Source organism: Salvelinus namaycush, chromosome 10 (assembly GCF_016432855.1).
Source record: "Salvelinus namaycush isolate Seneca chromosome 10, SaNama_1.0, whole genome shotgun sequence".
Classification (NCBI taxonomy): Eukaryota; Metazoa; Chordata; class Actinopteri; order Salmoniformes; family Salmonidae; genus Salvelinus; species Salvelinus namaycush.
Window position 1 is genome coordinate 23,642,603 of NC_052316.1, and position 26,832 is coordinate 23,669,434.

The 26,832-nt window shown below is 43.8% G+C and overlaps 1 protein-coding gene across 1 annotated transcript in view; it reads left to right on the forward strand.

Moving 5' to 3' along the window:
* Positions 1–26,832, forward strand: part of mcf2l2 (MCF.2 cell line derived transforming sequence-like 2) — a 103,165-nt gene that overhangs the window by 67,292 nt on the left and 9,041 nt on the right. The window contains exons 17-27 of the mRNA XM_039002568.1: positions 12,105–12,174; positions 12,274–12,366; positions 12,562–12,654; positions 13,083–13,208; positions 13,435–13,653; positions 14,494–14,586; positions 15,716–15,794; positions 17,375–17,429; positions 17,575–17,672; positions 25,995–26,110; positions 26,598–26,713. Of these exons, the coding sequence (XP_038858496.1) occupies positions 12,105–12,174; positions 12,274–12,366; positions 12,562–12,654; positions 13,083–13,208; positions 13,435–13,653; positions 14,494–14,586; positions 15,716–15,794; positions 17,375–17,429; positions 17,575–17,672; positions 25,995–26,110; positions 26,598–26,713 (1,158 nt within the window). The remainder of the gene's footprint in view (positions 1–12,104; positions 12,175–12,273; positions 12,367–12,561; positions 12,655–13,082; positions 13,209–13,434; positions 13,654–14,493; positions 14,587–15,715; positions 15,795–17,374; positions 17,430–17,574; positions 17,673–25,994; positions 26,111–26,597; positions 26,714–26,832) is intronic.

Sequence of the window (26,832 nt, forward strand, 5' to 3'; positions counted from 1 at the left end):
AACAATTAATGATCATGCACCTGTGGAATGTTCGTTTAGACACTAACAGCTTACAGACAGTAGGCAGTTAAGGTCACAGTTATGAAAACGTAGGACACTGAAGAGGCCTTTCTACTGACTCTGCAATGTCCGTACTGTGAGACGCCTAAGACAGCGCTACAGGGAGACCGGATGGACAGCTGATCGTCCTCGCAGTGGCAGACCACGTGTAACAACACCTGCACAGGATCGGTATATCCGAACATCACACCTGCGGGACAGGTACAGGATGGCAACAACAACTGCCCGAGTTACACTAGGAATGCACAATCTCTCCATCAGTGCTCAGACTGTCCGCAATAGGCTGAGAGAGGCTGGACTGAGGGCTTGTAGGCCTGTTGTAAAGCAGGTCCTCACCAGATATCACCGGCAACAATGTCACCTATGGGCACAAACCCACCGTCGCTGGACCAGGCAGGACTGGCATAAAGTGCTCTTCACTGACGAGTCGCGGTTTTCTCTCACCAGGGGTGATGGTCAGATTCGTGTTTATCGTTGAAGGAATGAGCGTTACACTGAGGCCTGTACTCTGGAGCGGGATCGATTTTGAGGTGGAGGGTCTGTCATGGTCTGGGGCGGTGTGTCACAGCATCATCGGACTGAGCTTGTTGTCATTGCAGGCAATCTCAACACTGTGCGTTCCAGGGAAGACATCCTCCTCCCTCATGTGGTACCCTTCCTGCAGGCTCATCCTGACATGACCCTCCAGCATGACAATGCCACCAGCCATACTGCTCGTTCTGTGCATGATTTCCTGCAAGACAGGAATGTCAGTGTTCTGCCATTGCCAGCGAAGAGCCCGGATCTCAATCCCATTGAGCACATCTGGGACCTGTTGGATCGGAGGGTGAGGGCTAGGGCCATTCCCCTGCACTGCACTGCAGTACTTAATGCAGCTGGTGGCCACACCAGTTACTGACTGTTACTTTTGATTTTGAACCCCCCTTTGTTCAGGGACACATTATTCAATTTCTGTTAGTCCACATGTCTGTGGAACTTCAGTTTGTCTCAGTTGTTGAATCTTGTTATGTTCATACAAATATTTCCACATGTTAGGTTTGCTGAAAATAAACGCAGTTGACAGTGAGAGGACGTTTATATTTTTTGCTGAGTTTATATAATGAATATGAATTGGGTGGGTTGAGATGATTAAATATAAAAGCACTAAACTTCTCTCTAAAAGCTTCACTTATTCCAAAATTTTCCTTGAACCCTAAATGGTTCTCAAGTAGATTACTAAGAAAAGCTCATCCATTGTTTAAACATGGCCTTTTTGCCTTTGTGCAGATTGCCATGTCTCATTTTCAATTAATTGAAAATGATACTTTTTTCCAAAGTATCTCTCTTTTTCAAACAAGCATTGCAGAGCTGGCTACAATTTCAATTTCATCCCCCTGAAAGAAGAACATATATTATGGCTGAACTCAAATGTGCTGGTTGATAAAATACCTGTATTTATGGGAAAGATGTTTGAAAAGGGTATTTTGTTCTTAAATGATATTGTAAATTGTAATGGTAGAGTTATGTCCTTCATAGAGTTATCAGAATTGTACAGGAAAGTCTGCTCAATCCGAGAGTACAACCAATTGATTACAGCATTACCCCAAAAATGGAGGAGGCAGGTGGCAGCGGGAGGAGGTAGGGAACTGGTCTGTCTGCCCAATATAAAGGATCAAAACTGTCAGAGGAATAAAGATGGCATAAATAGGAAAGTTTACCAGTTTCATTTGAGGACCAGGATGTTGTCAACTGTGCTATACAGATTGCAAATAGTTGGGAAGAGATTTTTGATGTACCAATTCCATGGTATGGGTGTATGAGTTGATATATAAAACACCGCAACATTCAAGACTTTGTGTTTTTCAGCTAAAATTATTATATAGAATTCTTGCCACCAACAAAATGTTGAATATTTGGGGAATAAAATCATCGAAGCCCTGCAGATTTTGTTGTGAGGATACAGAACCAATAGACCATTTATTTTGGTATTGCCCTCAGGTAACCTGTTTCTGGTCTCAGGTTCAGGAATGGCTGAAAATGCATAGCATTGATCTAAAATTGACCCTAGAAATAGTACTGTTCGGAGATCTGGAGAGACCGGGTCAGTCAATTACTAATGCTCTTTGTAAAAGTAGTGGATTCTATTTGATTAGATAGATTGAAATTGTACGTTAAACATCACAGCATAGTTGAAAGACGTGTTGCGTAGTGGGTGGCCAGCAGAGATCGATGGGATGGGCTGAGGGTTGGGATGTGGAATTGGAGACAAGTGGGAGTGGAGTTGCTGTGTGGGAGATCGAATGATGGCCAAAGATAAAAGTTAAGAAAAAAGAGGTCAAAATATAACATAATAAAAGGTACGTTTGAATGAACGGTGGGGGGGGGGGGGGATCTTGGAGGGTTCGGGTTCATGTTTTTTGGCCTGGTGGGAGATCTGTCAACGTGCCCTTGAGCAGGGCATTGACCCTGGATGCTTCTGTGTGTCGCTCTGAATGGGAGTCTGTTGGATGACTGGTATGATGTAGTTGTTGAACGGCTTCACTGCAAGTATATTGTATGTTTCGGATATTCAATAACAATAAAAATATATATCTTTTTAAACTATGTAGGATCCATATGATATGCCTCATCACCAGAGCAAGAAGTAGGAAATAAACAAACAAACCCTGTGTTGTGATTGGCTGAGAGAGCTCCATTGACAGTGGGCACTGTATTGTCTTGGGGTCTTTGTGTTTTACGTGTGACGCCTAATGTAATTGACACCCATTTTCTGTAAGGCCCTGTATGAGCCTGTCTACCCTGTGATCACTCACTCTCAGGTCGGGTTGAATTACAGCGAGAGCCAAGGGACAAACAAAAGGTTCCACAGGGACCCATAGAGCTCCACGCCACGTGGGCATGCGATATCAAATCAAAGTTTATTGGATGTAGACAGTTTTGCAGTTGTTATTGCAGGTGCAGCGAAATGCTTATGTTTCTAGCTCCAACAATTCAGCAATATCTAGCAATACAATAACAATACACACATATATCAGCTTGAAAATCTATGGCAAGACTTGAAAATGGCTGTCTAGCAATGATCAACAACCAACTTGACAGAGCTTGAAGAATTTGTTAAAGAATAATGTGCAAATATTGTACAATCCAGGTGTGCAAAGATTTACTCAGAAAGACTCAAAGCTGAAATCGCTGTCAAAGGGGATTTTAACATGTATTGACTCAGGGGTAAGACATACTTATGTAAATTAGATATGTCTGTATTTCATGTTCAATACATTTGCAAACCTTTCTAAAAACAATATTTTCACTGTCATAATGGGGTATTGTGTGTAGATGCGTGAGAACAATACTTTTTTAATTCAGGCTATTCAAAATTCAAAAGGCACTCACATCTGAGCTATCTTTGTTGCAGGTGTATGGTAATAGTTGAATAAAATTAGTAAAATTCAGGCTCTAATACAATAAAATGTGGAATAAGTCAAGGAGTATGCATACTTTCTGAAGGTACTGTACATATGAATTGTGTAAAACGGTATGTAAACATTATTAAAGTGACCAGTATTCAATGACTACAGTATGTACATAGAGCAGCAGTCTCTATGGTGCAGGATAGAGTACCGGGTGGTAGCTGGCTAGTGATGACTGTTTAACAGTCTGACGGTCTGGAGATAGAAGCAGTTTATCAATAATTTGTTCTTAACTGACTTGCCTAGTTAAAAAAAGGTGAAATAAAATCAGTCTCTCAGTTCCAGCTTTGCACCTGTACGGTCTCCGCCATTTTGATGGTAGCAGGGTGAACAGGCCAAGACTTGGGTGGCTGAGGTCCTTGATGGTTTTCTTGGCCTTCCTGTGACACTGGGTGCTGTAGATATCCTGGAGGGCAAGCACTGTGCTCTGATGTGTTGGGCTGCCCGTAGCCTTTTTGAGAACCAGACTTCCCTAAACAGGAAGCCTGTGGCACAAAGTCAGCTAGAAATGGGTGGGAACCAGGTATAAATCAGTGACGCCTCGCAACATGTCAAACCAATCAAATGCCTTGCTTGGGCGGAGCATCAAAGGTGCTCACAAGATTAGTGTCGTAAGTGCAACAGTGTGTGAGGATGTCCATGAAATTGCAGATTAAAACCCCATCAAAATATGTTGATGTATGCCGTGTTTGTGGTGAACCGTACAACTGTAACAGGAAAAAACATAACCTTTTGCAAGTTAAATCGTCTTTATTGCGACCGGACAATGGCTTTAGTATAGATAATGCAACCTGTCACACTGAGTGGTGCGTTTTCAAAAGCAGTAAATTATATGGCTCCTGTCGCAATCTTCTACTCATATGAAGAAGTGCCAATGACGTGGAAAGAATGGTCTGTTTTGTGACGGAAAGAGCAAGTTCTATAGTTAGTCGCAGCACATCTTTTCGATCTGTCTCGACCCTCAGAAGTACCAAAAAATACGAAGAGTGTGGCGTGACGAGGCCTATTCAGGGACCAAGCCCCAGTGACAGATGACCAGCCGCCAGATATGGGAATTCAACCGCTACAAGCACCAGTTTTTGGTGCATCATCGGCTCTGACAAGAACAAAAGTGATCACTGCGTACTTAAAAGTGCTCTACCTTCTAACAACATTCAGTAGCTATCTACAGATAACTTTTGTCAATGCAATAGGCCATGCAGCTACAGGTGTACTATTGTTTGTTTTTTATCCCAGTATTAATCATTACACTCTTCGTAGACTTATCATATAGGTTAAAAACAGTGTTGCACAAGTCCTACAGGCTCACATTTGTAGGCTACATTGAATAATATAGGCAGTTGGTCATAGTGACAGTTGTAGCCTAGATAATTCATACATTGTTTGTATTTTTCCTTGACAATTAAGTAACTGATAAAGCCCATTTTATGTGGCACCAAAGTTTATCATTGCAAATGTGTTGCATATTGCATGTCAGTCTCAGATGTTAAAACCTTATTTTCCTTTTATTAAATGTCACTGTTACAACTCATTCTAGTACAAAGTCACGGATATGTAGGTGTCCTTTGGAAATAATTGGTATATGTCTTCAAGGTTATCGGCACAGAGAAATACCAAAGTATTTGATGTAAGAACTGCGAATACCATGTGCTCCTCACAAAAGACCTCATCCAATATCAAGTGGCACATGTCCAGTTTGATATTGCACAGAAAGTCAGCAAGACCATTTGAGACCACCTCTTGCAATGATTTACTAAAGACAGTGAGCTGAAGCAAGAGTCTGGAAAGCACTCTATCATCTAGCAAGTGTGCTTCTTGATCAGAAGGTGTTTGCTTTGACAACTAGCAGGTTCTACCCAAGTTCCAGAACTTCCAAATAAGCCTATTGCAAAAATTGGACTATGAGGAACTACTGTTGTGGATCAGCAACCACAAACTGAACTTAAACCGTGAGAAGAACAAACTGTCTGCTCATTTGGTATGCAGACTGAGGTCACAAACAGTTGATTTCAGCTGTAGTGCTGAGATCCTAGAATGGAAATGATCTTAAATGTCACCGTTAAAGAAGTAATGTAAGAGAGAAAGAAGACGTTGTACTGAAACCAATCACAATGTAGACTCACAAAATGTGTGTTTACTTTCATAATATTACGTTCTTTGTTGCTTTTATTTGTGTAATTATTTTAACTGAAAATATTCGGTAATTTTATGGGAGCCAGCAGACCATTCAAACCACCATTGCGATGCAAAATTCTCTAGGGAGGTGTGACAACAACGGGATTTTGGAGGAATGGCAAAGCGAGACTACGTTGACCGCAACACCCTCTGGAGAGCTCTGCGGTTGTGGGCAGTGCAGTTGCCGTACCAGGCGGTGATGCAGCCCAACCGAATGCTCTTAATGGTGCATCTGTAGAAGTTTGTGAAGATCTTGGGGACAAAGACAAATTTATTCAGCCTCATGAGGTTGAAGAGGCACTGTTGAGCCTTCTTTACCACACTGTCGGTGTGAAGCATTGTTCATTTAGGCACGCTTTTTAGATTTAGTCTAGTCTTAGTCATTTTGACAAAAATATAATTGCATTATGCTGCCATCTATCCATGGGTCTTGGTAAGTTCTAATCATCACCGTAGGAACAACATGCACTTCCTGATGAACCCAGTCACTGAGTCAGCGTATACTACAATACTATTCATTGATGCGACCCGGAACATTTCCCAGTCCGTGGGATCGAAACAGCAGTGACAATAACTAAAGAAAATTCTCTTGGGACGTAATGCAGTCAGCATTTGATTGTAAGGTATTCCAGATCGGGAGAACAAAAGGACTTGAGTTCCTGTATGTTACCACAATCACACCATGAGTTGTTAATCATGAGACATACCCCTAAACCTCTGTGTTTCCTGGAGAGTTCTTGCTTCCTGTTTGCACGATGTAAGGAGAACCCCGCTGGCTGTATGGACGGGGACAATATATCCGGAGAGAGCCATGAATCTGTAAAACCGAGTATGTTACAGTCCCTTTATGTCTCTCTGGAAGGAGATCCTCACCCTGAGCTTGTCTATTTTATTTTCCTGAACTTTAGAGAGTAACACGGAACCCAAACCGGCTGCGCGCGTGCGCCATCGTGCCTACATTTATTTTGTATCAAAACAAACTCTGAACCAACTATATTAATTTGGGGACAGGTCGAAAAGCATTAAACATTTATGGCACTTGCTAGCTACCTTGCACTTGCTAGCTAATTTGTCCTATTTAGCTAGCTTGCTGTTGCTAGCTAATTTGTCCTGGGATAAAAACATTGAGTTGTTATTTTACCTGAAATGCACAAGGTCCTCTACTCCGCCAATTAATCCACACATAAAATGGTCAACCGAATCGTTTCTAGTCATCTCTCTTCCTTCCAGGCTTTTTATTCTCTTGACTTTATGTTGCGATTGGCAACCTTCACAAATTAGGTGCATTACCGCCACTGACCTCGTTCGTCTTTCAGTCACCCACGTGGGTATAACCAGTGAGGAGATACGTGGGTACCTGCTTCTATAAACCAATGAGGAGATGGGAGAGGCAGGACTTGCAGCGTGATCTGCATCAGAAATGGAACTGATTTCTATTCCTTGGCAACGCAGATGCTTGTTGGCGCGCTAGAGCAGTATGGGGGTAATAATTGAATAACATAGATTTCTAAATTTATTTTGCAGCGCTTGCGACGAGAGCGCTGTGGTCAGCCTGTAATAAACACGGAAGCATTGGATGGTTTGCTCTTCACCTGAGTCTGACTAGAACCCCACTTCTTCTCCGGCGTTGACATTTTTGTGTTGCAACCCGGGATGAGTGGGGCTGCTAACTGCCTCGGGATGTTCAAAGAAAGTGTCCAGTTCAGGGAAGTTGAATTTCTGGTGAGATCTAATATCCCAAAGTTATTTTTGGCTATAGGGAATAATACAAGAAATTTAGTGTAAGAAATAACTGCCCCATCTGGCCAGGGAAAACAAAGCGGTAACATTATGTATTTATAGCCTAAGCCAATTTATTTAGAAAAACTTTGTTCTCATCGTAGCCCCCCCAAAAACATTCTGCAACTTCTTAATCACTGTCATAACACACACAGAGATCGACTTTAAAGGTCCAGTGCAGTGAAAAACGTGATTTTTCTGTGTTTAGATATATATTTCCACACTATGATGTTGGAATAATACATAATACTGTGCAATTGTGAAAATTATGTTAATATCCTTTTAGTGTAAGACTGACTGAAATGTCTTCCTGTTTTGGTGGGATGGAGTTTTGGCCTGCTTGGTGTCACCACCACACAGTAAATTAGTTCATAAACCAATAAGAAGAGGGTTCTAAACCTCTGCAAATAACAGCTGTTTTTTTCCCACTCTGACCATTCCAAGGGAGTCCTAGCAAAATTCTTGCTTGAGAAATTGCTCTTTGCTAAGAAGTTGCCACTTTCAAAGAGTCGGACACTAATCCAGACACTTGTAAGAAATCCCACTACACCCTTCAATGAATCATCAAACAGGCAAAGCGTCAAGATTGAATCCTATTACACCGGCACTGACACTTGTCGGATGTGGCAGGGCTTGCAAACTATCACAGATTACAAAGGGAAACCCAGCCGCGAACTGACCAGTTATGCGAGCCTACCAGATGAGCTAAATACCGTCTATGTGCTTCGAGGCTAGCGAAACTGAACCATGCATGAGAGCACCGGCTGTTCCGGACAACTGTGTGGTCACGCTCTCCGTAGCCTATGTGAGTAGAACCTTTAAACAGGTTAACATTCACAAGGCCGCAGTGCCAGACTGATTACCAGGACACATACTCAGAGAATGCGCTGACCAGCTGGCAAGTGTCTTCACTGACATTTTCAACCTCTCCCTGACCCAGTCTGTAATACCAACATGTTTCAAGCAGACAACCATAGTCCCTGTGCCCAAGAACACCAATGTAACCTGGCTAAATTATTATCGCTCCATAGCACTCATCTGTGGCTATGAAGTGCTTTGAAAGGCTGGTCATGGCTCACAACACCATCATCTCATATACCCTGGATGCACTCAATTCCCATACCGAACCAACAGATCCACAGATGACGCAATCTCAATCGCACTCCACACTGCACTTTCCCACCTGGACAAAAGGAACACCTATGTGAGAATGCTGTTCATTGACTGACTATAGCTCAGTGTTCAACACCATAGTGCCCTCCAAGCTCATCACTAAGGACCTGAGATTAAACATCTCCCTCTGCAACTGTATCCTGGACTTCCTGACAGGCCGGCACCAGGTGGAGAGGGTAGGCAACAACACATCTGCCACGCTGACCCTCAACATGGGGACTCCTAATGTGTGCGTGCTTAGTCCCCTCCTGTACTCCCTGTTCACCCATGACTGTGTGGTCGCAGACGACTCCAACAACATCATTAAGTTTCCCGACGACACGGCGGTGGTAGGCCTGATCACAGAGGACAATGACGATGTTCGACAGCATACAGGGAGTAGGTTAGAGACCTCAATAACCGCTCCCTCAACGTCAGCAAGACAAAGCAGCTGATCATGGACTACAGGAAATGGAGGGCCGAGCCCGCCCCCATCCACATCGACAGGGCTGTAGTGGAGCAGGTCGAGAGCTTCAAGTTTCTCGGCGTCCACATCACTAAGAAATCATCACGCTCCACACACACGCCATCCAGGATGGCCGCGGCTCTTGCAGAGCAAGGGAAACCACTACTTCAAGTCTCAGAGCAAGTGACGTCACCGACTGAAAGGCTGCTAGCGCGCACCACCGCTACCTAGCTAGCCATTTCACATCGGTTACATTCACCCCCCTTTCGACCTCCTCCTTTTCCGCAGCAACCAGTGATCCGGGTCAACAGCATCAATGTAACAGTATAACTTTAGTCCGTCCCCTCGTCCCGACACGGGCGCGAACCAGGGACCCTCTGCACACATCAACAACAGTCACCCACGAAGCATCGTTACCCATCGCTCCACAAAGGCCGCGGCTCTTGCAGAGCAAGGGAAACCACTACTTCAAGTCTCAGAGCAAGTGACGTCACCGACTGAAAGGCTGCTAGCGCGCACCACCGCTACCTAGCTAGCCATTTCACATCGGTTACACTAGGTGTCAACAGCCAATCCAGTAGGGGTTGGAAGCTATAGAGAACAAAGACTGGTCAGTTGTGCCGCGATGTCAGAGTATTTGCATAAAGTTCAGCTTTCCCCAATTTTGGTCCCACTGTTAATGTCCCTTGCCCATGATCGCATCGCCCTATGGTCCCACCGCCACTCCACTTCTTCTATTGAAAATGAATAGCTTTCCGTAGTGTCATCACCCACATCATCTTCAGTTAATACGTACGGTGAGAGCAATAGGATAAAGTGGCTTGCGCTCTGCTTGCCCTGACCAAAAGTTACGCTTCCAGTGTAAGCAGGTAAACAAAATATACTGCTTTTGTGACGCCCCAGTACAGTGCCTTCAGAAAGCATTCATACCCCTTGACTTATTCCACATTTTGTTGTTGTACAGCCTGAATTCAAAACATAAAATATGTTTTTAGACATTTTTGCAAATGTATTGAAAATGTAATACAGAAATATCTCACACCACTGAGTCAATACTTTGTAGAAGCACCTTTAGCAGCAATTACAGCTGTGAGTCTTTCTGGGTAAGTCACTAAGAGCTTTCCACACCTGGATTGTGCAACATTTGCCCATTATTATTTTCAACATTCTTCATGCTCTGTCAAATTTGTTGTTGATCATTGTTCGACAATAATTTTCAGGTCTTGCCATAGATTTTCAAGTAGATTTAATTCAAAACTGTAACTCGGCCATTCAGGAACATTCACTGTCGTCTTGGTAAGCAACTCCAGTGTAGATTTGGCCTTGTGTTTTAGGTTATTGTCCTGCTAAATGGTGAATTCATATCCCAGTGTCTGGTGGAAAGCAGACTGAACCAGGTTTTCCTCTAGGATTTTATTCTTTAACGATTACAAGCATATCCATAACATGATGCAGACATCACTATGCTTGAAAATATGGAGAGTGGTACTCCGTGACATGTTGGATTAGCTCCATACATAACTCTTCGTATTCAGGAGATAAAGTTAATTTCTTTGCCACATTTTTAGCAGTTTTACTTTAGTGCCTTATTGCGAACATGATGCATATATTTTTTATTCTGTACAGTCTTCCTTCTTTTCGGTCGGTCATTTAGGTTAGTATTGTGGAGTAACTACAATGTTGCACCATCTTCTCCTATCACAGCCATTCAACTCTGTAACTGTTTTAAAGTCACCATTGCCCTCATGGTGAAATCCCTGAGCGGTTTCCTTCCTCTCCGGCAACCGAGTTAGGAAGGATGCCTGTATCTTTGTAATGACTGGGTGTATTGATACACCATCCAAAGTGTAATTAGTAGCTTCACCATGCTCAAATGTATATTCAATGTTGTCTTTTTTTTACCCATCTACCAATAGGTGCCATTCTTTGTGAGGCATTGGACAACCTCCCTGGTGTTTGTGGTTGAATCTGTGTTTGAAATTCACTGCTAGATTGAGGGACCTTTACAGATAATTGTATGTGTTAGGCACAGAGATGAGGTAGTCATTCAAAAATCATGTTAAACACTAATATTGCACACAGGGTGAGAATGTAGGCTTGCTACAACAGAGGGGTTGAATACTTATTAACTCAAGACATTTCAGATTTTCATTTTGAATGACTTTGTAAAAAATTCTAAAAACATAATTCCACTTTGACATTATGGGGTATTGGGTGTAGGCCAGTGACACAATCTCACTTTAATACATTTTAAATTCAGGCTGTAACCCAACAAAATGTGAAAAAAGTCAAGCAGTGTGAATACTTTCTGAAGGCCCTGTAGCTATGTTAGGCTGCTGGAATTAAAAGTAGTCCTTGTGTATAGAGTTGTATAGTTTGCAAAGTTAAACAATCATTGGATTTTGTTTGACATGCTTTTTAAATTGAAGAATCTGAGAGTCAGCCTTATTCTGTTACCTTGGAATCGCCCTATGTAATATACTTATCACATTCCGTGCACCACCAAAAAATACTAGATATTGAGAGAATAATGTTCTTCCTCTCATTTGGGTTGCTGACCCCTGGTTTGCAACATGGGGCTGAGGGAACATAGACATGGTCCCGTTTAAGGCTGGCGTACTGGAATTCCTTGCATTTTTGTTTTCAGTTTTTTTTAAACTTGCCCGACTGCTCAGTTCACTCACCCCAGGAAATAAGGCAACCCTTAAGGTCCCTGCTACAACTAGGTTCCGGAGTTTTACCTGTATTTAACCATCAGGAGAAAATAAATTGCAGACCAGCATCTCCGGCTTCCCTAACATCACAGACATTCCAAACAGAAGTGCACAGATTGCCCACAAGCTGTTATTTTCCAACCCAATCTTTACTCTACACTTCCGCTTTACTTCCCAGCATAGGAAATGGCAATCTGATGTAACTGAATGTGCAGTTGCTATGCAATTGAATCCAATGTCATACTTTATGTACCTTGTAAAGTGCAAACAGGAAATGTGTAATTGAGTTCACTTATTCCTTCTTGTTCACAGGACTTTTTTCAAAGAGCTTGAAAATTGCATGGAGAGGCCAGAGTTGGTGGGGACTTGCTTTTTGAAAAGGGTGAGTTCCTTGTGTTAATGTCATTTGGAAACTGAAGGCCCGTTACGGTGTTGTTACGGTGTGTTGCAGTTCAAAGTCTCTGTGTGTGTCTCTCTCCAGAAAGAAGAGCTGCAGATCTATGAGAAATACTGTCAGAACAAGCCCCGATCAGAGGCCCTGTGGAGACAGTGTGGTGACAGCCTGTTTTTCCAGGTGACTCCCCTTCCCTATGTGTCTCAGTGTTAACATGGTTATGATATAGTATTCCACTATATAATGGTGTCAGTTTACATTAAGCAACATGTCATTGGACAAACTTACATTTTCTGTTTGGATGACTGAAATTATAACATTGACTTAACACAAATGATTGTAACTAGAAACATTCTGTGATGTTTGTTACTGCAGGAATGTCAGAAGAAGCTGGACCACAAACTCTCCCTGGATGCATATTTACTCAAGCCTGTGCAGAGGATCACCAAGTACCAGCTGATGCTCAAGGCAAGTCAAATCTCTCACCTTAGCACCATACAATCAAGCCATCTACATCAACACACAGATAACAGATACTATGCTCAAACTTGATCCTTGGGCTAACATGCAGAGGACTTCATTCAGTCCTAATAGGATTGGAAGTCTCAAGTATATGTATTTGTTATGCCTAGTGCACCTTGATATCTTGCAGTAAAACCACCCACACAGACAGGTCAGTACCTGTAGCCATGTTGCTGAAAAGACACAGCTGAATGGATATTGAATAGTATAAGTTGCTGTTGGTTTTAGAGCGGTTTCTTTGCAGTAGCCTGTGTGGTTGGAAAGCCTTCATTCTGAGACTTGGTCTGTTGTTAGTGTAGGAGTAAGCCAAACACTGAAAGATACATTATTTATCCAACTTCACTTTGTCCCTACCGGCTCTGTTCCCCTTCTAGGAGATGCTGAAATGCAGTAAGAATCAGGAGGGTACTGCTGAGTTGGAGGAGGCCCTGGCCACCATGCTGGACATCATCAAATCTGTCAATGACTCCATGCATCAGATCGCCATAACAGGATTTGAGGTCAGTATGACTGGGCTGGAGTTTAAGGGTGTGAAAAATCAGTTTGATACCTATCTTAGAGTGGATCTGCTGGGCTGTGGGAAAGTTATAGGAAACCCTGCCGTAAATGAGTTTGACTAATCGGGCGGAGAGGGACTGTCATGGCTAGGCTGTATAGATGTATAGAGGGTGTACTGTATGTACGTGGGTGTGGGACTGATGGCCTCTGTGTCTCTCTCACCCCCAGGGAAACCTTAGTGAGCTGGGGAAGCTTCTGATGCAGGGCTCGTTCAACGTGTGGACGGACCACAAGAAGGGCCACAGCAAGGTGAAGGACCTGGCCCGCTTCAAGCCCATGCAGAGGCACCTGTTCCTCTACAACAAGATGCTGCTCTTCTGTAAGAAGCGGGAGGAGACCACGGACGAGAAGCCATCCCCCTCCTATAGCTTCAAGCACTCACTAAAGGTGAGGTCGGTTGGTGGGGTCAGTTCTTGTTGGACAAACATAACCTGTGTGTATGTAACTGATGTGAAATGGCTAGCTAGTTAGCGGTGGTGCGCGCTAATAGCGTTTCAATCGGTGACGTCACTCGCTTTGAGACCTTGAAGTAGTGGTTCCCCTTGCTCTGCAAGGGCCGCGGCTTTTGTGGAGCGATGGGTAACGATGCTTCGTGGGTGACTGTTGTTGATGTGTGCAGAGGGTCCCTGGTTCGCGCCCGGGTCCGGGCGAGGGGACGGACTAAAGCTATACTGTTACATGTATATACAAACATCACCTTTTGTGTAAGATAAATATTTCTGACCTGAAATTGAAACAAGAAAGCATATGCTAAGTCCATTTGCTTGACTGTAGGGCCATACTGCCCATTATCCTACACTAAGATCCCCCGCCTCAAATGGAAACTTCACAGTGGCTCTCTGAGACCCCTGAGAACCTTGGTATTCACTGTCACTCCCCATATTTCAATTCAAGCTTATCTAGACATGAAAAATCAAGGCAGTAAGCAGGGCCCTACGATGACAGGAACCTTTCATCACTGGGATCCTTGAACAACCATTTGTTTTCTTGAGGAAACCTTTGAACTTGTTTTCTGCTCCCACTCGCTGGCTAGTGTGCATGTAACCAACTCAATGAATAGTGCTACTCATCGCTCAATAGAAGTGAAAAGACACGTTTCAGCTTGTAAAAAAAAGCTGTAGCAGTTCACATTGGAAGAATACAAGGGCATCATAGTGTGAATCAGCGGTGTTAATCTAAAATATAAAGCCGTCACTGTTTTTAACCACAGCCTTGCCTTTGTTTCAGATGAGTGCCGTGGGAATCACAGAAAATGTCAAAGGAGACATTAAGAAGTTCGAGGTCTGGTATAATGGCAGAGAGGAAGTCTATATCATTCAGGTACATGTCCATATAGTTTCTGTGTAAAAAAACAACTTCCAAAACACCATTGTTCTCATTTGATATTACCAGTTATAGTCTAAAGAATTCTAAATACATACTAGATAAACTTGATAAAACTGTGATTCAGCAACATCCTTTACTAAGTAGCATACAGTGCAATCGGAAAGTATTCAGACCCCTTCCCTTTTTTCCACATTTTGTTACGTTACAGCCTTATTCTAAAATGGATTACATTTAAAAAATCGTCATCGATGTACACACAATACCCCCTAATGACAAAGCGAAAACAGATTTCTGCAAATGCATTATAAAATAAAAAACATACCTTATTTACATAAGTATTCAGACCCTTTGCTATTAGACTCGAAATTGAGCTCAGGTGCATCCTGTTTCCGTTGATTATCCTTGAGATGTTTCTACAACTTAATTGGAGTCCAATTGTGGTAAATTCAATTGATTGGACATGATTTGGAAAGGCACACACCTGTCTATATAAGATCCCACAGTCAGAGAAAAAACCATGCCATGAGGTTGAAGGAATTGTCCAAGGATTGTGTCAAGTCACAGATCTTGGTAAGGGTAAGGGTACCAAAAAATGTCTGCAGCATTGAAGGTCCCCAAGAACACAGTGGCCTCCATCATTCTTAAATGGAAAAAGTTTAGAACCATCAAGACTCTTCCTAGAGCTGGCCGCTCGGCCAAACTGAGCAGGTGGGGGAGAAGGGCCATGGTCAGGGAGGTGACCAATAACCCAATGGTCACTCTGACAGAGCTCCAGAGTTAATCGGTGGAGATGAGAACCTTCCAGAAGGACACACATCTCTGCAGCACTCCACCAATCAGGCCTTTATGGTAGATTGGCCAGATGGATGCCACTCCTCAGTAAAAGGCACATGACAGACCACTTGGAGTTTGCCAAAAGGCACCTAAATGACTCAGACCATGAGAAACAAGATTCTTTGGTCTGATGAAACCAAACCCTTTGACCATTGGGTGGCAGTGTTGTCCTATGAAGAGTAGCCACCCACAGACATCATTCTCACAGAAACATCCATTGTCTGGTGTGAGACAAGCTGTAGAGTGAAACCTCAGGGTGTTTATATATATATATTGTGTGTCTCCACAGGCTCCCTCCATGGATGTGAAGAACATGTGGGTGTCAGAGATCCGAAAAGTTCTGACGGGCCAGCTCGAAGCTTGCAGAGGTATACAGTGTGTGGGGGTTCTCTCTAGGCATATTCAAACCACCCTCTCTCTCATACAGCACTAGACATCTGAACACAGCCCTGAACCCTCTCAGAATGCTGATGTGAATGTTAAGCAGTGGGAGGGGGGGGGGGTTATCCCTGTGTTGGAGGAGAGCTGATTTAGAGGTAGGGGAGGAAGGTGGACAACTGTTTGTCAACACATACCTGACCCTGACGGTACAGTCCACTCACTCACACAGACACACACACACACTCCTCTCCCTCCACCACCCTCCAGCAGTATGCATCAATCGCCGACTGTTCCGCTCTGAAGCTCCTGACAGTCAGGAAAACGACCCTCTGCTCTGTCTACACTCGGCTGGACTGACAAGCTGTGTGTATGAGAGAGAGAGGATGTGTGTGTGTGAGGGGACTGAGTAATGACATAGCAGCCCTCATATGAAGCAGAGTGAGAGAAAGATGCTCTGGCCTGCTGGAGGGTTGGAGGTGATTTACGCCTGTCTAGGCTGGCGAGCGGGGGGAAGGGGAGGGCAGCACGTAGCAGAAAAGAGCGGTACACAAGATAAGCCACTGTGTGCGGTATTAAAAAGCCTGGTGATGTGGGATTTGTGTAATAGCAGGACAAGGCCAGTATACAGACCTTCCAGCTCCAGCAGTGGCTTGTACTGAGGATACCGGCTGCAGCTGTTTGATTTGATGACTCCCCTGGGCCTTGGCAGTTAACTGTCCTGTCCTCCTATTAAAGGTCCAATGCAGCCATTTTTCTTTCAATATCAAATCATTTCTGGGTAACAATTAAGTACCTTACTGTGATTTTTTTTTCTCCAATGAAACTTGTCAAAAAGAAACAAAAATAGCTTCTTAGCAAAGAACAATTTCTCAAGCAAGAATTTTGATAGGACTGTCTGTGAGTGGTCTGAGAATACTGAAAATGAGCTATTATTGGCAGAGAGTTTTGGAACTATCTTTCTTATTGGTCTATTAAATAATGTACTGCCTGCCTTGGTGATGTCAAAACTTCAACCCACCAGAAGAGGCTGAAATTCCAGGCGGTCTTTTCAAACAGCTCTTACACTAAAAGGGCATTATCATAATTTTCACAATTTCACAGCATTTTTCCAACCTCATAGTGTGGAAATGTATATAAAACACTGGATAATCAAATTTTTGACTGCACTGGGCCTTTAAAGACACGGATTAGTGGCTTCCATTCTGTCTGCACCACTGTTTTGGTCTATGGCTTCAGGTCTGACTGCACTGTTTTGGTCCACGGACTCTCCTGTGGCTTATGTGACTCTTGGGATTTCTCCTGTTTTATCGCCTGGCATTGAAACACATAGGTTTATCAGCCTGCTTTTGACTGCAGGTTTCTCACACAGTCCTACACACAGTGTGACATGCACAAGCATGCAAACACCAAATAACAAACATACACACTTGCATACCAAATATCTCACCCAACAAATTCACCTCACTGACCTTTTTATGTCAATTTAACCTAAACTAATATCCCGGTCATTCCGTTGAAAATAAATCTACGTTCTATTCCAATGCCATTTTTTTTTCTCCATTCACAGAGGCTAGTCAACTCCATCAGAAGATCACTGAGAATGTGTATCATGCTCCCATGAGGTAGAGTACTCCGTCTCTCAACGTTTTCATCATGTTGTGTGATTGAATGGCGGCACCGCACAGATGCTCTCAAGGATAGTGAATGTAACGCTTCTACAGTGGCTGTGTGATTGACTGTCCTATATCTCTCCTCTCCTCCACTCAGAAACATGCGCAAAATGGCCCTGAGGCAGTCGGACTCGTCTAGCCCGGAGACAGGCTTCAGGAGGAGCAACCCCAGCCCCAACATGAGACAGAAACGAGGTGAGATGTCACACAGCCGCAGCCAGCCCCGCCAGGCTCCCGGCCCTGCCAAACCAGCATCCACTCAGCTCCGCTGACTGGAAACAAAAGGCAGCAACTTCCATGTACAAATCATCCCATAATGGCATTATGAAAGACACCACACTGATGGCACAATTAGCTGGGATGTTTTATCTGGGCTCTAACTATTACTGGCTCCAACTCTTTCTGTCTCGGCATCAGCCCAAGCCAACCCCTCACCACCACTTCCCTCTGATCGCTCACTACATACACTATACTGGCGGATGAGGTAATGGGTAAGATTTCACGCTGTGTAGAGCCCGGCGGCAGAGCGCTGCTGCATCACAGTGCGAGGGAGCTGGGCTAACGGTAGTCTTCCAGGGAGCGGCTGGTGGTGGTTAGAAGAGGAGAGTTGCTCTTTGACTCTGGATGTGGTCAGTGGCTGGACGTCCCTGGCTCTAGGAGTACGTGGATCCGACAGGTGCTTAGTCCTGGGTGCATGAGGGCCTTTATTACCCCCACCACAGACTCACAGAGAAAATCTATGAAATCTCTCCCATTCTCCTCTGTGGGAAAGGAATATTACAGAGCTGGTTGAGCAATGGTGTTTTTCAGTCCCAACCTTACACTACAATGTCTACATTATTCATGCAGTTACACAACCGCAGTACAGTACGGTTTTGACTACAATGAGTTTTGAACTGTGGTCTGGTGGGACTTTTTAGTTTTGACCCATATGTAACTGATGCCAACCATTTCCCTGATTGGGACTGTTTCCTTTTGGGTCAGAAGGACCCACTCCAGAGGTCATGACCCCAAATACTGTAGTCCCACTAGTACACCTCCAAAGTATTCTGGGGTTAGTCTGACTAGCTGTTAGATTCTGCCAACGGTACGGTATATACCACGCTCAGATAGTCTGATGAAAGGCTTTCCCATTCTTTATTATTATTATTTTTTTTTCACCCTGCTTTTCTCCCCAATTTCGTGGTATCCAATTGTCTCATCACTGCAACTCCCGTACAGACTCGGAAGAGGAGAAGGTCGAGAGCCGTGCGTCCTCCGAAACACAACCCAGCCAAGCTGCACTGCTTCTTGACACAACGCCCGCTTAACCTGGAAGCCAGCCGCACCAATGTGTCGGAGGAAACACCGTACACCTGGCCACCGCGTCAGTGTGCACTGCGCCTGGCCCGCCACAGGAGTCGCTAGTGCGCGATGGGACAAGGACATCCCTGCTGGCCAAACTCTCCCCTAACCCGGACGACACTGTGCCCCACCCCATGGGTCTCCCGGTCGCGGCCGGCTGTGACAGAGCCTGGACTCGAACCCAGAATCTCTAGTGCCACAGCTAGCACTGCTATGCAGTGCCTTAGACCACAGCGCCACTCGTGAGGCCCTGCTTTCCCATTCTTAGTCAGTCTACTGTATTCTCTCTCATAGTTGTCCAAAAGCTCTGATTTATTTTCTAATCTCAAGATCTCCAGAAGGCCAGAGTAACCTCAGAGGACAGAAGCAGCAGCTGCGTTGACATCTCTCTGTTTGGCAGCTTTGACAGAGGTGTGAGAAGAGATGAACCTGGAAGTTGTGATTATTCTGTGTTCTCACAATCAGAAGGTGATAATTATGTACATGATAATATGGACATTTTGAGCGGTCCTCCAGGGCAGGTAGTTCAAGTGTCCTTGAAATCACACACTCTCCAAGACAAGCTGTCCATTTTGAAAAAGTGTAAAACTGTCTTCTAGTTTTGGCATTGGCAGGTGTCTAAATCCTTATACCCATGCAGTTCCAGCATGATTGTGGAGGACTCTTCTCTTCCTAATGCAGGTTGTGTTAATGGAACATAGAGGGGTAAATCATGGATCAGGTTTGTCCATATGGTGAAAGTCTCCAGGAAATTCCATGGCAAACTTATTATGCATCTCAGAGCTCTGTCAGCGTTGTGATTAGACCAGAGAGAGACCCGTTTAGTGGAGATGAGAAAGATCTAGATAAAAGCCATCATTAAGGACCATCTGTCTCCAGCATAATCTTACAAACATAATTTTTTACAACCTTGTCAGCACTCTTCAAACTTGTGACAATTTGAATATATTTTCAGAAATAGGTTTAGGTTGGTCTACCCCTGATCTTTGAATCAGTTTTCATGCGGACTCAAGTGTGGGTGGTTGAATAGGGGTCTCCATAATGTCCAGGATTGTCATGGTATCCATTACTCTTACAAAGTCGTCCCTCAGGCTTTCTCTCTACCCTCTGCTTCTGCTTTCTCCTTTACCGTTTTCCTCTCCCTTTCCCTCCCTAGCTGAGGCTTCTGCAACTAATAACCCTGACCACAATGCTGCTCTTGCTAGAAAGCGCTTCACCTTGCAGGGCCTCTCCAATAGAAGGTCTCTTCCCTCAGGTAAAGAAGCCATGACATCTCCACTGACCTGCTCACCCTGTCTTTATCACCACCCTGTCCTCATCCCCTCTTTGAAGTGGTCCCACTCATTGTGTTGTATACAACTTCACCTACTCTCATTCATTCTCATTGTTAGTCATTATCCTTAGCCTGCTACTCTGTATGTCCTCGTGCCGCAGGCAGTGCTGCTAATACACACTGGTGCTTTCACTCAGAGCAGAGAACTAGTGTATGTAAAGTATGTCAGGCGGAGTCAGAGGAAGGCACAAAAAATTGTCAAAGACTCCAGCCACCCAAGCCATAGACTGTCCTCTCTGCTACCGCACGGCAAGTGGTACCAGTGCACCAAGTCTGGAACCAACAGGACCTTAAACAGCTTCCCAAGCCATGAGACTGCTCAACAAGATTGATAAATAGCTAATCAAATGGCTACCCAGACTACCTGCATTTACCCTTTTTTTGCACTGACTATGCACACACACTAGACTCTACCCACACACTCACACATACTTACACCGACAACCCAACACACACACATTACATATGCACACACATGCATACTGATACCACACACACACACACACACACACACACACACACACACACACTTTCACACTCACCACGTATGCTGCTGCTCCTGCTCCACATACGCTGCTGCTACAGATCAATCTATTATCTATCCTGTTGCCTAGTCACTTTACCCCTATATATATATATACACTCAGTGGCCAGTTTATTAGGTACACCCATCTAGTACTGGTTCGGACCCTCCTTTGCCTCCAGAACATACTGAATTCTTTGGGGAAAGGAAACATTGCTCAATTGGTATCAAGGGACCTAACGTGTGCCAGGAAAACATTCCCCACACTATTACACCACCGCCATGAGCCTGTACTGTTGACACCAAGCAGGATGGGGCCATAGACTCATGCTGCTTACATCAAATCAGCATGACCCAACAGGAACTGGAATTCGTCGGACCACTCCTCAATTGTCCAGTGTTGGTGATCGCCTGCCCACTAGAGCTGCTTCTTCTTGTTTTTAGCTGATAGGAGTGGAACCCTATGTGGTCGTCTGTTGCAATAGCCCATCCGTGACAAGGACCGACGAGTTGTGCGTTCTGAAATGCCGTTCTGCATACCATATGCCATTATTTGCTTGTTTATGGACCACCTGTTAGCTTGCACGATTCTTGCCATTCTCCTTCGACCTCTCATCAACGAGCTGTTTTCGCCCACAGGAATTCCGCTCACTGGATGTTTAATGTTTTTCTCTGTAAACCCTAGACACTGTCGTGTGTGAAAAGCCCAGGAGGCCGGCCGTATCTGAGATACTGGAACCGGCACGCCTGGCACTGACGATCATACCACGCTCAAAGTTGCTTAGGTCGCAAACTTTTCCCATTCTAACGTTCGATCGAATACTAACTGAATGCCTCGATGCATGTCTGCCTGCTTTTTAGAGAACCACGGTCATGTCAATCACTGAGTGTATGTACATAGCTACCTCAATTACCTCGTACCCTTGCACATCGACTCAGTACTGGTACTCACTGTATATAGCCATAGTATATAGTTATTAGTTATATAGTTATTTTTCTTGTTATTGTTATTCACTGTGTATGTATTTCTTGTCACTATTTTTATTTTGTATCTTTTAACTCTGCATTGTTGGAAATTGTTGAACCCGTCAGTAAGCATTTCACCCTTAGTCTACACCTGTAGTTTACGAAGCATGTGACAGATAACATTTGATTTGATTAGAATTTTCCAAATAATAATGTCTAGAGAACAAAGGGACTTAACATTTTCAAGACTAGAGAACAACCTTGGCATCCAGGCAATGAAAACGCATGAAGGCTAAATTCGCAGACAGGTAGCCTTAGTAAATGTCAGCCTGTAATGCTTTTTTCATTCAAAAGTGTATTAACATTTTTTTAAGAGGATGGTTTGATTCAAGGTTCTTCTCCACAGAATACATCCTTAATAACAATACTGATAGCCTGATTAGCTACATCTGATTATATTTTACAACAAACATTTGATTTATTTTAGTTAAACAAACCAATTGAACAGGGAGATAGGTGTATTTTATTATTATTTTCTTACCACTTTGGTGCTATTACAGGGGTCTTGTGGTTTGTAAGTGGGCAATAACATTACTGTACATAATATGTCATCATTTGTATGGTGATAATCTAATACTGTATTGTTGGCTCCATTCATGATGCAGAGCAGGCTAGCTGAAGAGAAATGGACACTGAGGGGGTGATGTTTTTGTACTTATTGGCCCGCCGAGGTAATGCCTCGCTGTGAACTTGAGTTGTCGATAGATTTCATCTTGTTAGCATACCCCACCCCAACCATACCCCACCCATGCTAAAAGATATCATGACCGCCATCGATAAAAGACAGAACTAGCAGCCATCTTCATCAACCTAGCCAAGGCTTTTGTCAATCACCGCATTCTTATCGGTAGACTCAACAGCCTTGGTTTCTCTAATGACTGCCTCGCCTGCTTCACTAACTACTTCTCAGATAGAGTTCAGTGTGTCAAATCGGAGGAACTGTTGTCCAGACCTCTGGCAGTCTCTATGGGGGTGCCACAGGTTTACATTTTCGGGCCAACTCTTTTCTCTGTATATATCAACCGATCGCTACCCGCCCACCCGACTAGCATCACTACTCTGGACGGTTCCGACTTAGAATATGTTGACAACTATAAATACCTAGGTGTCTGGCTAGACTGTAAACTCTCCTTCCAGACTCACAGTAAGCATCTCCAATCCAAAGTTAAATCTAGAATTGGCTTCCTATTCCACAACAAAGCCTCCTTCACTCATGCTGCCAAACATACCCTTGTAAAACTGACTATCCTACCGATCCTTGACTTTGGCAATGTCATTTACAAAATAGCTTCCAACACTCTACTCAGCAAATTGGATGCAGTCTATCACAGTGCCATCCGTTTTGTCACCAAAGCCCCATATACCACCCACCACTGCGACCTGTATGCTCTCGTTGGCTGGTCCTCGCTACATATTCGTCGCCAAACCCACTGGCTCCAGGTCATCTATAAGTCTTTGCTAGGTAAAGCTCCGCCTTATCTCAGCTCACTGGTCACCATAGCAACACCCACCCGTAGCTCGCCCTCCAGCAGGTATATTTCACTGGTCATCCCCAAAGCCAATTCGTCCTTTGGCCGCCTTTCCTTCCAGTTCTCTGCTGCCAATGACTGGAACGAATTGCAAAAATCACTGAAGTTGGAGACTTATATTTCCCTCACTAACTTTAAGCGTCAGCTGTCAGAGCAGCTTACCGATCGCTGCAGGTGTACACAGCCCATCTGTAAATATCCCATCCAACCAACTACCTAGTTCATCCCCATATTTGTTATTGTTTTTGTGCTCTTTTGCACACCAGTATTTCTACTTGCACATCCTCATCTGCACATATATCACTCTAGTGTAAATTGCTAAATTGTAATTACTTCGCCACTATTGGCCTATTTATTGCCTTACCTCCTTACTTCATCTGCTCACACTTTATACAGATTTTTCTATTGTGTTATTGACTGTACGTTTGTTTATCCCATGTGTAACTCTGTGTTGTTGCTTTTGTAGCACTGCTTTGCTTTATCTTGGCCAGGTCTCAATTGTAAATGAGAACTTGTTCTCAACTGGCCTACCTGGTTAAATAAAGGTGAAAAAAATTAAAATAATAATAAATTGGTTTCTAATATGCGCCTGTGAGGATGCAACCACCCGCCCGCAATGTCCACGATTTGTCTTCATCTTCCTGCACTTCCTCGTGTCTCCTCCATTCATTGCATGTTTCTCAGTCCCACAGTCAACCGCCTGCCTGTTTGAACTCACTAATTTGATACAACTAAGAGAAATTAATCATCTTGAAGGGATAGTGCGCCATTTTGGCAATTAAGTCTCTGCGTGCCATTTGAAGGAAGTTGAAGGTCATTTCTGGAGCCATTGCTAACTAGCATTAGCACAATGACTGGAAGTCTAAAGGAACAGCTAGCATGCTTCTACTTCCTTCAAACTGCATGCAGAGACACAAAACTACACTCCATGAGTTTATCTGACTCTAGGTAAGTAGAAAAAGGGGCTTAATTGCGAAAATGTCACACTATCCAATTAAGCTGGACAGTGTTTAGTGAGGAATCAACAGTGACAGTTATCACCAAGTCTTGTATCAAATCAGAAGTCAATCCAGAGAAAAGGCAGAAATCCTCAAAGCAATATGCTCATTTAGCCTTGCCACTAAAATGCTTCTCTGTGCCTTCCTGTGCCATCCATCCATCCCTCTCTCCCTCCCTCATATTCTTCTGCCCAGCTAATTGCTAACCCTGCCCTGCCTTTCACAGCCGATCCTCCATCTAAGGTGACAGATGTCACGCGCCGCTTCTCTTTAGCCTCCTCTATCAGTGTCTCCGCCACCAGACGCACAAAAGGTACCTGATTGCCTGGGGTCTTTCGCTTTCTTTTTATCTCTACCCCCGTAGCCATCAAACTTTTTAAAGTGTCTGAGAGCAGGTACAGACCGGTTAGTGAGGGGGCTCTTTGAGAGAGAGAGGGAAGGGAGAGAGAGCTAGAGATGTAGAGAGCAGGAGTCAGCTAAGGTAATGAGAAAAAAAATATTTTCTTAACAAGTCCTACCCATTTATGAATCTCATGATATTGATGAGATGATGAATAAAATCAGTCTTTCTCAGAAATGAAACAAGGTAAAAAAAAATTGTTGAGAAACCATAGTAATCAAATGTGAATTTTGATAAGCTGACATTTGGAATGTGGGGTGATATTCAGAGCTGCAAAGCAAGTGCAATTGTTGTGGAATTTAGATGAGAACTTAATTTTGCCAATATTCCCCTCCTTTCTTCTTCCTAATAATCAAGTATTTCAATAATTTATGAGCAATGAAAACTGAGGATGTACAATAAAATGGATTTTGCTTGACTGTCTCAATAGATCTAATTTTCCACTAACGCTTCCAACATGCATTCATTGCCCCTGACAGGTCCTCCTTCAACTCATGTTAAAAAGACCAAAAGACATGAGATAAAGAGTGATCCAACACCATTCGGTTATGAAGGTAGCTATAGCTATAGCAGTATGCTGTGGATCTGTGCATGTTCAGCCGTCTTTGTTAATGGGGACGGCTTTGCATTTTGGTGAGGTGACGTGTGTGTGCGCGTGCATGTGTGCTTGCATGCTGTCTGTGTTCATGTGTGGGTGTGTGTTTTGCCTGCTCCATTGTGATTCAATGTGATGCATGGTATATGTATTAGTTTGGCACAAAAAGTGCTGAACAAGATGACTTCACATTAGCAGTGCCATGTTTTTGGTAATGAGTCCGTGTGGCTGTGGAGCGATGATGGCTCCTTCATTTATTTCTGAATGCGTATATCAATTTCCTGCAATGTGATGTAAAATGGCATCCCAGTGGTCTGTAAAGAGCTAATTTCCTCCCAGATACATTACGCAGTGCTATCCCTGCTGCGAGCAGACACAAAGGCACCACAAGCACTGATTCAGCTGTGCCTAGGTCCACTTCTCAACCAGGTAATCTACTGATGGAAAGTCACGCTATGACATATTTATCTTTTCTCATTTTGCTGGTTTTGGTTTTAATTTTTTTTCCTTTTTTTGTCATTGGGTGTCTTAGAGTATGTGACACCTTATCGATTGGTTTCTTGCATTGTTTTTTAGATATTTCCAACTTCTTCATACCTTCTTTGACTGTCAGAATAAATGTTTCAGAATGTTCAATGCTTATGTGTAACGGGTACATTTGCAAAGCAGTGGATGTGTAATGCCATGTCTTAAAACTAACGTGTTCACTTCTTCTAGTCAACTGAAGGGTTAACAGGACCTTGTCTTCTTTCTGTGTGCTCTTCTCTAGGCTGGACACAACGTTGTTTGCCTTCAATGGACACAGAGGACTTTGAAACCATCCATTCGAGTGCAGAGGAGCTCTCCAACTCTTCGGATGGTGAGGACCAGTCCAGTAATAAAAATGTAAGTTATGTTGAATAAATCCTGACAGGTAACTTCATCCCCTCCATCTTGTTGCTCCTCTTAAATCCTTCCAATCCCCGGGAAATAAATCCTCTCTGCTTAATTATTTCCCACCATCACCCATCTTGTTAACGCGGGCTGACGACTTGACATTTAAAAGACAAAATAGCCTAGTGTGGGTCTCCCCAGAGCCTCCGGATTTCTCCTTCCATTACAATCTTTCTGATGTATGAGAGCCGGAGATCTGTTTTAATGGAGGGCCTGCTTCACAACTCTACCACACTGAGAATAATGCTCCCTGAGTCCAATATGAGACTGACGGATGGACATGCTGTACACACACATAGAATAGATGGGTGGACACAGACACACGTCACATGACACACACGAAAGTTACACAACATCACATACAAAGACAAACCACAACTACAAGGATAGGGTATCTCCTCTAAATCACCCTCCTCCTCCATTCTCTCCCTGCTCTTAGGTGGACAATGATCGCTTCCGTGTCCAGTTGACGTACGAGTCGAGGACAGCGCAGGACCTGTCTCTGGAGTCAGGAGATTTAGTACAGTTCCTGGATCAGGCAGAGAATGGCCACTGGTGAGTGATGGTTGCACCCACCCTCTCTGTCCATTGAACACTATGAGAGTCCCAGAGAGAAACCAATTCTCCTGCCGTAGTAAGAGGGAACCAACTCAACAGGATAAAGCACAATCATA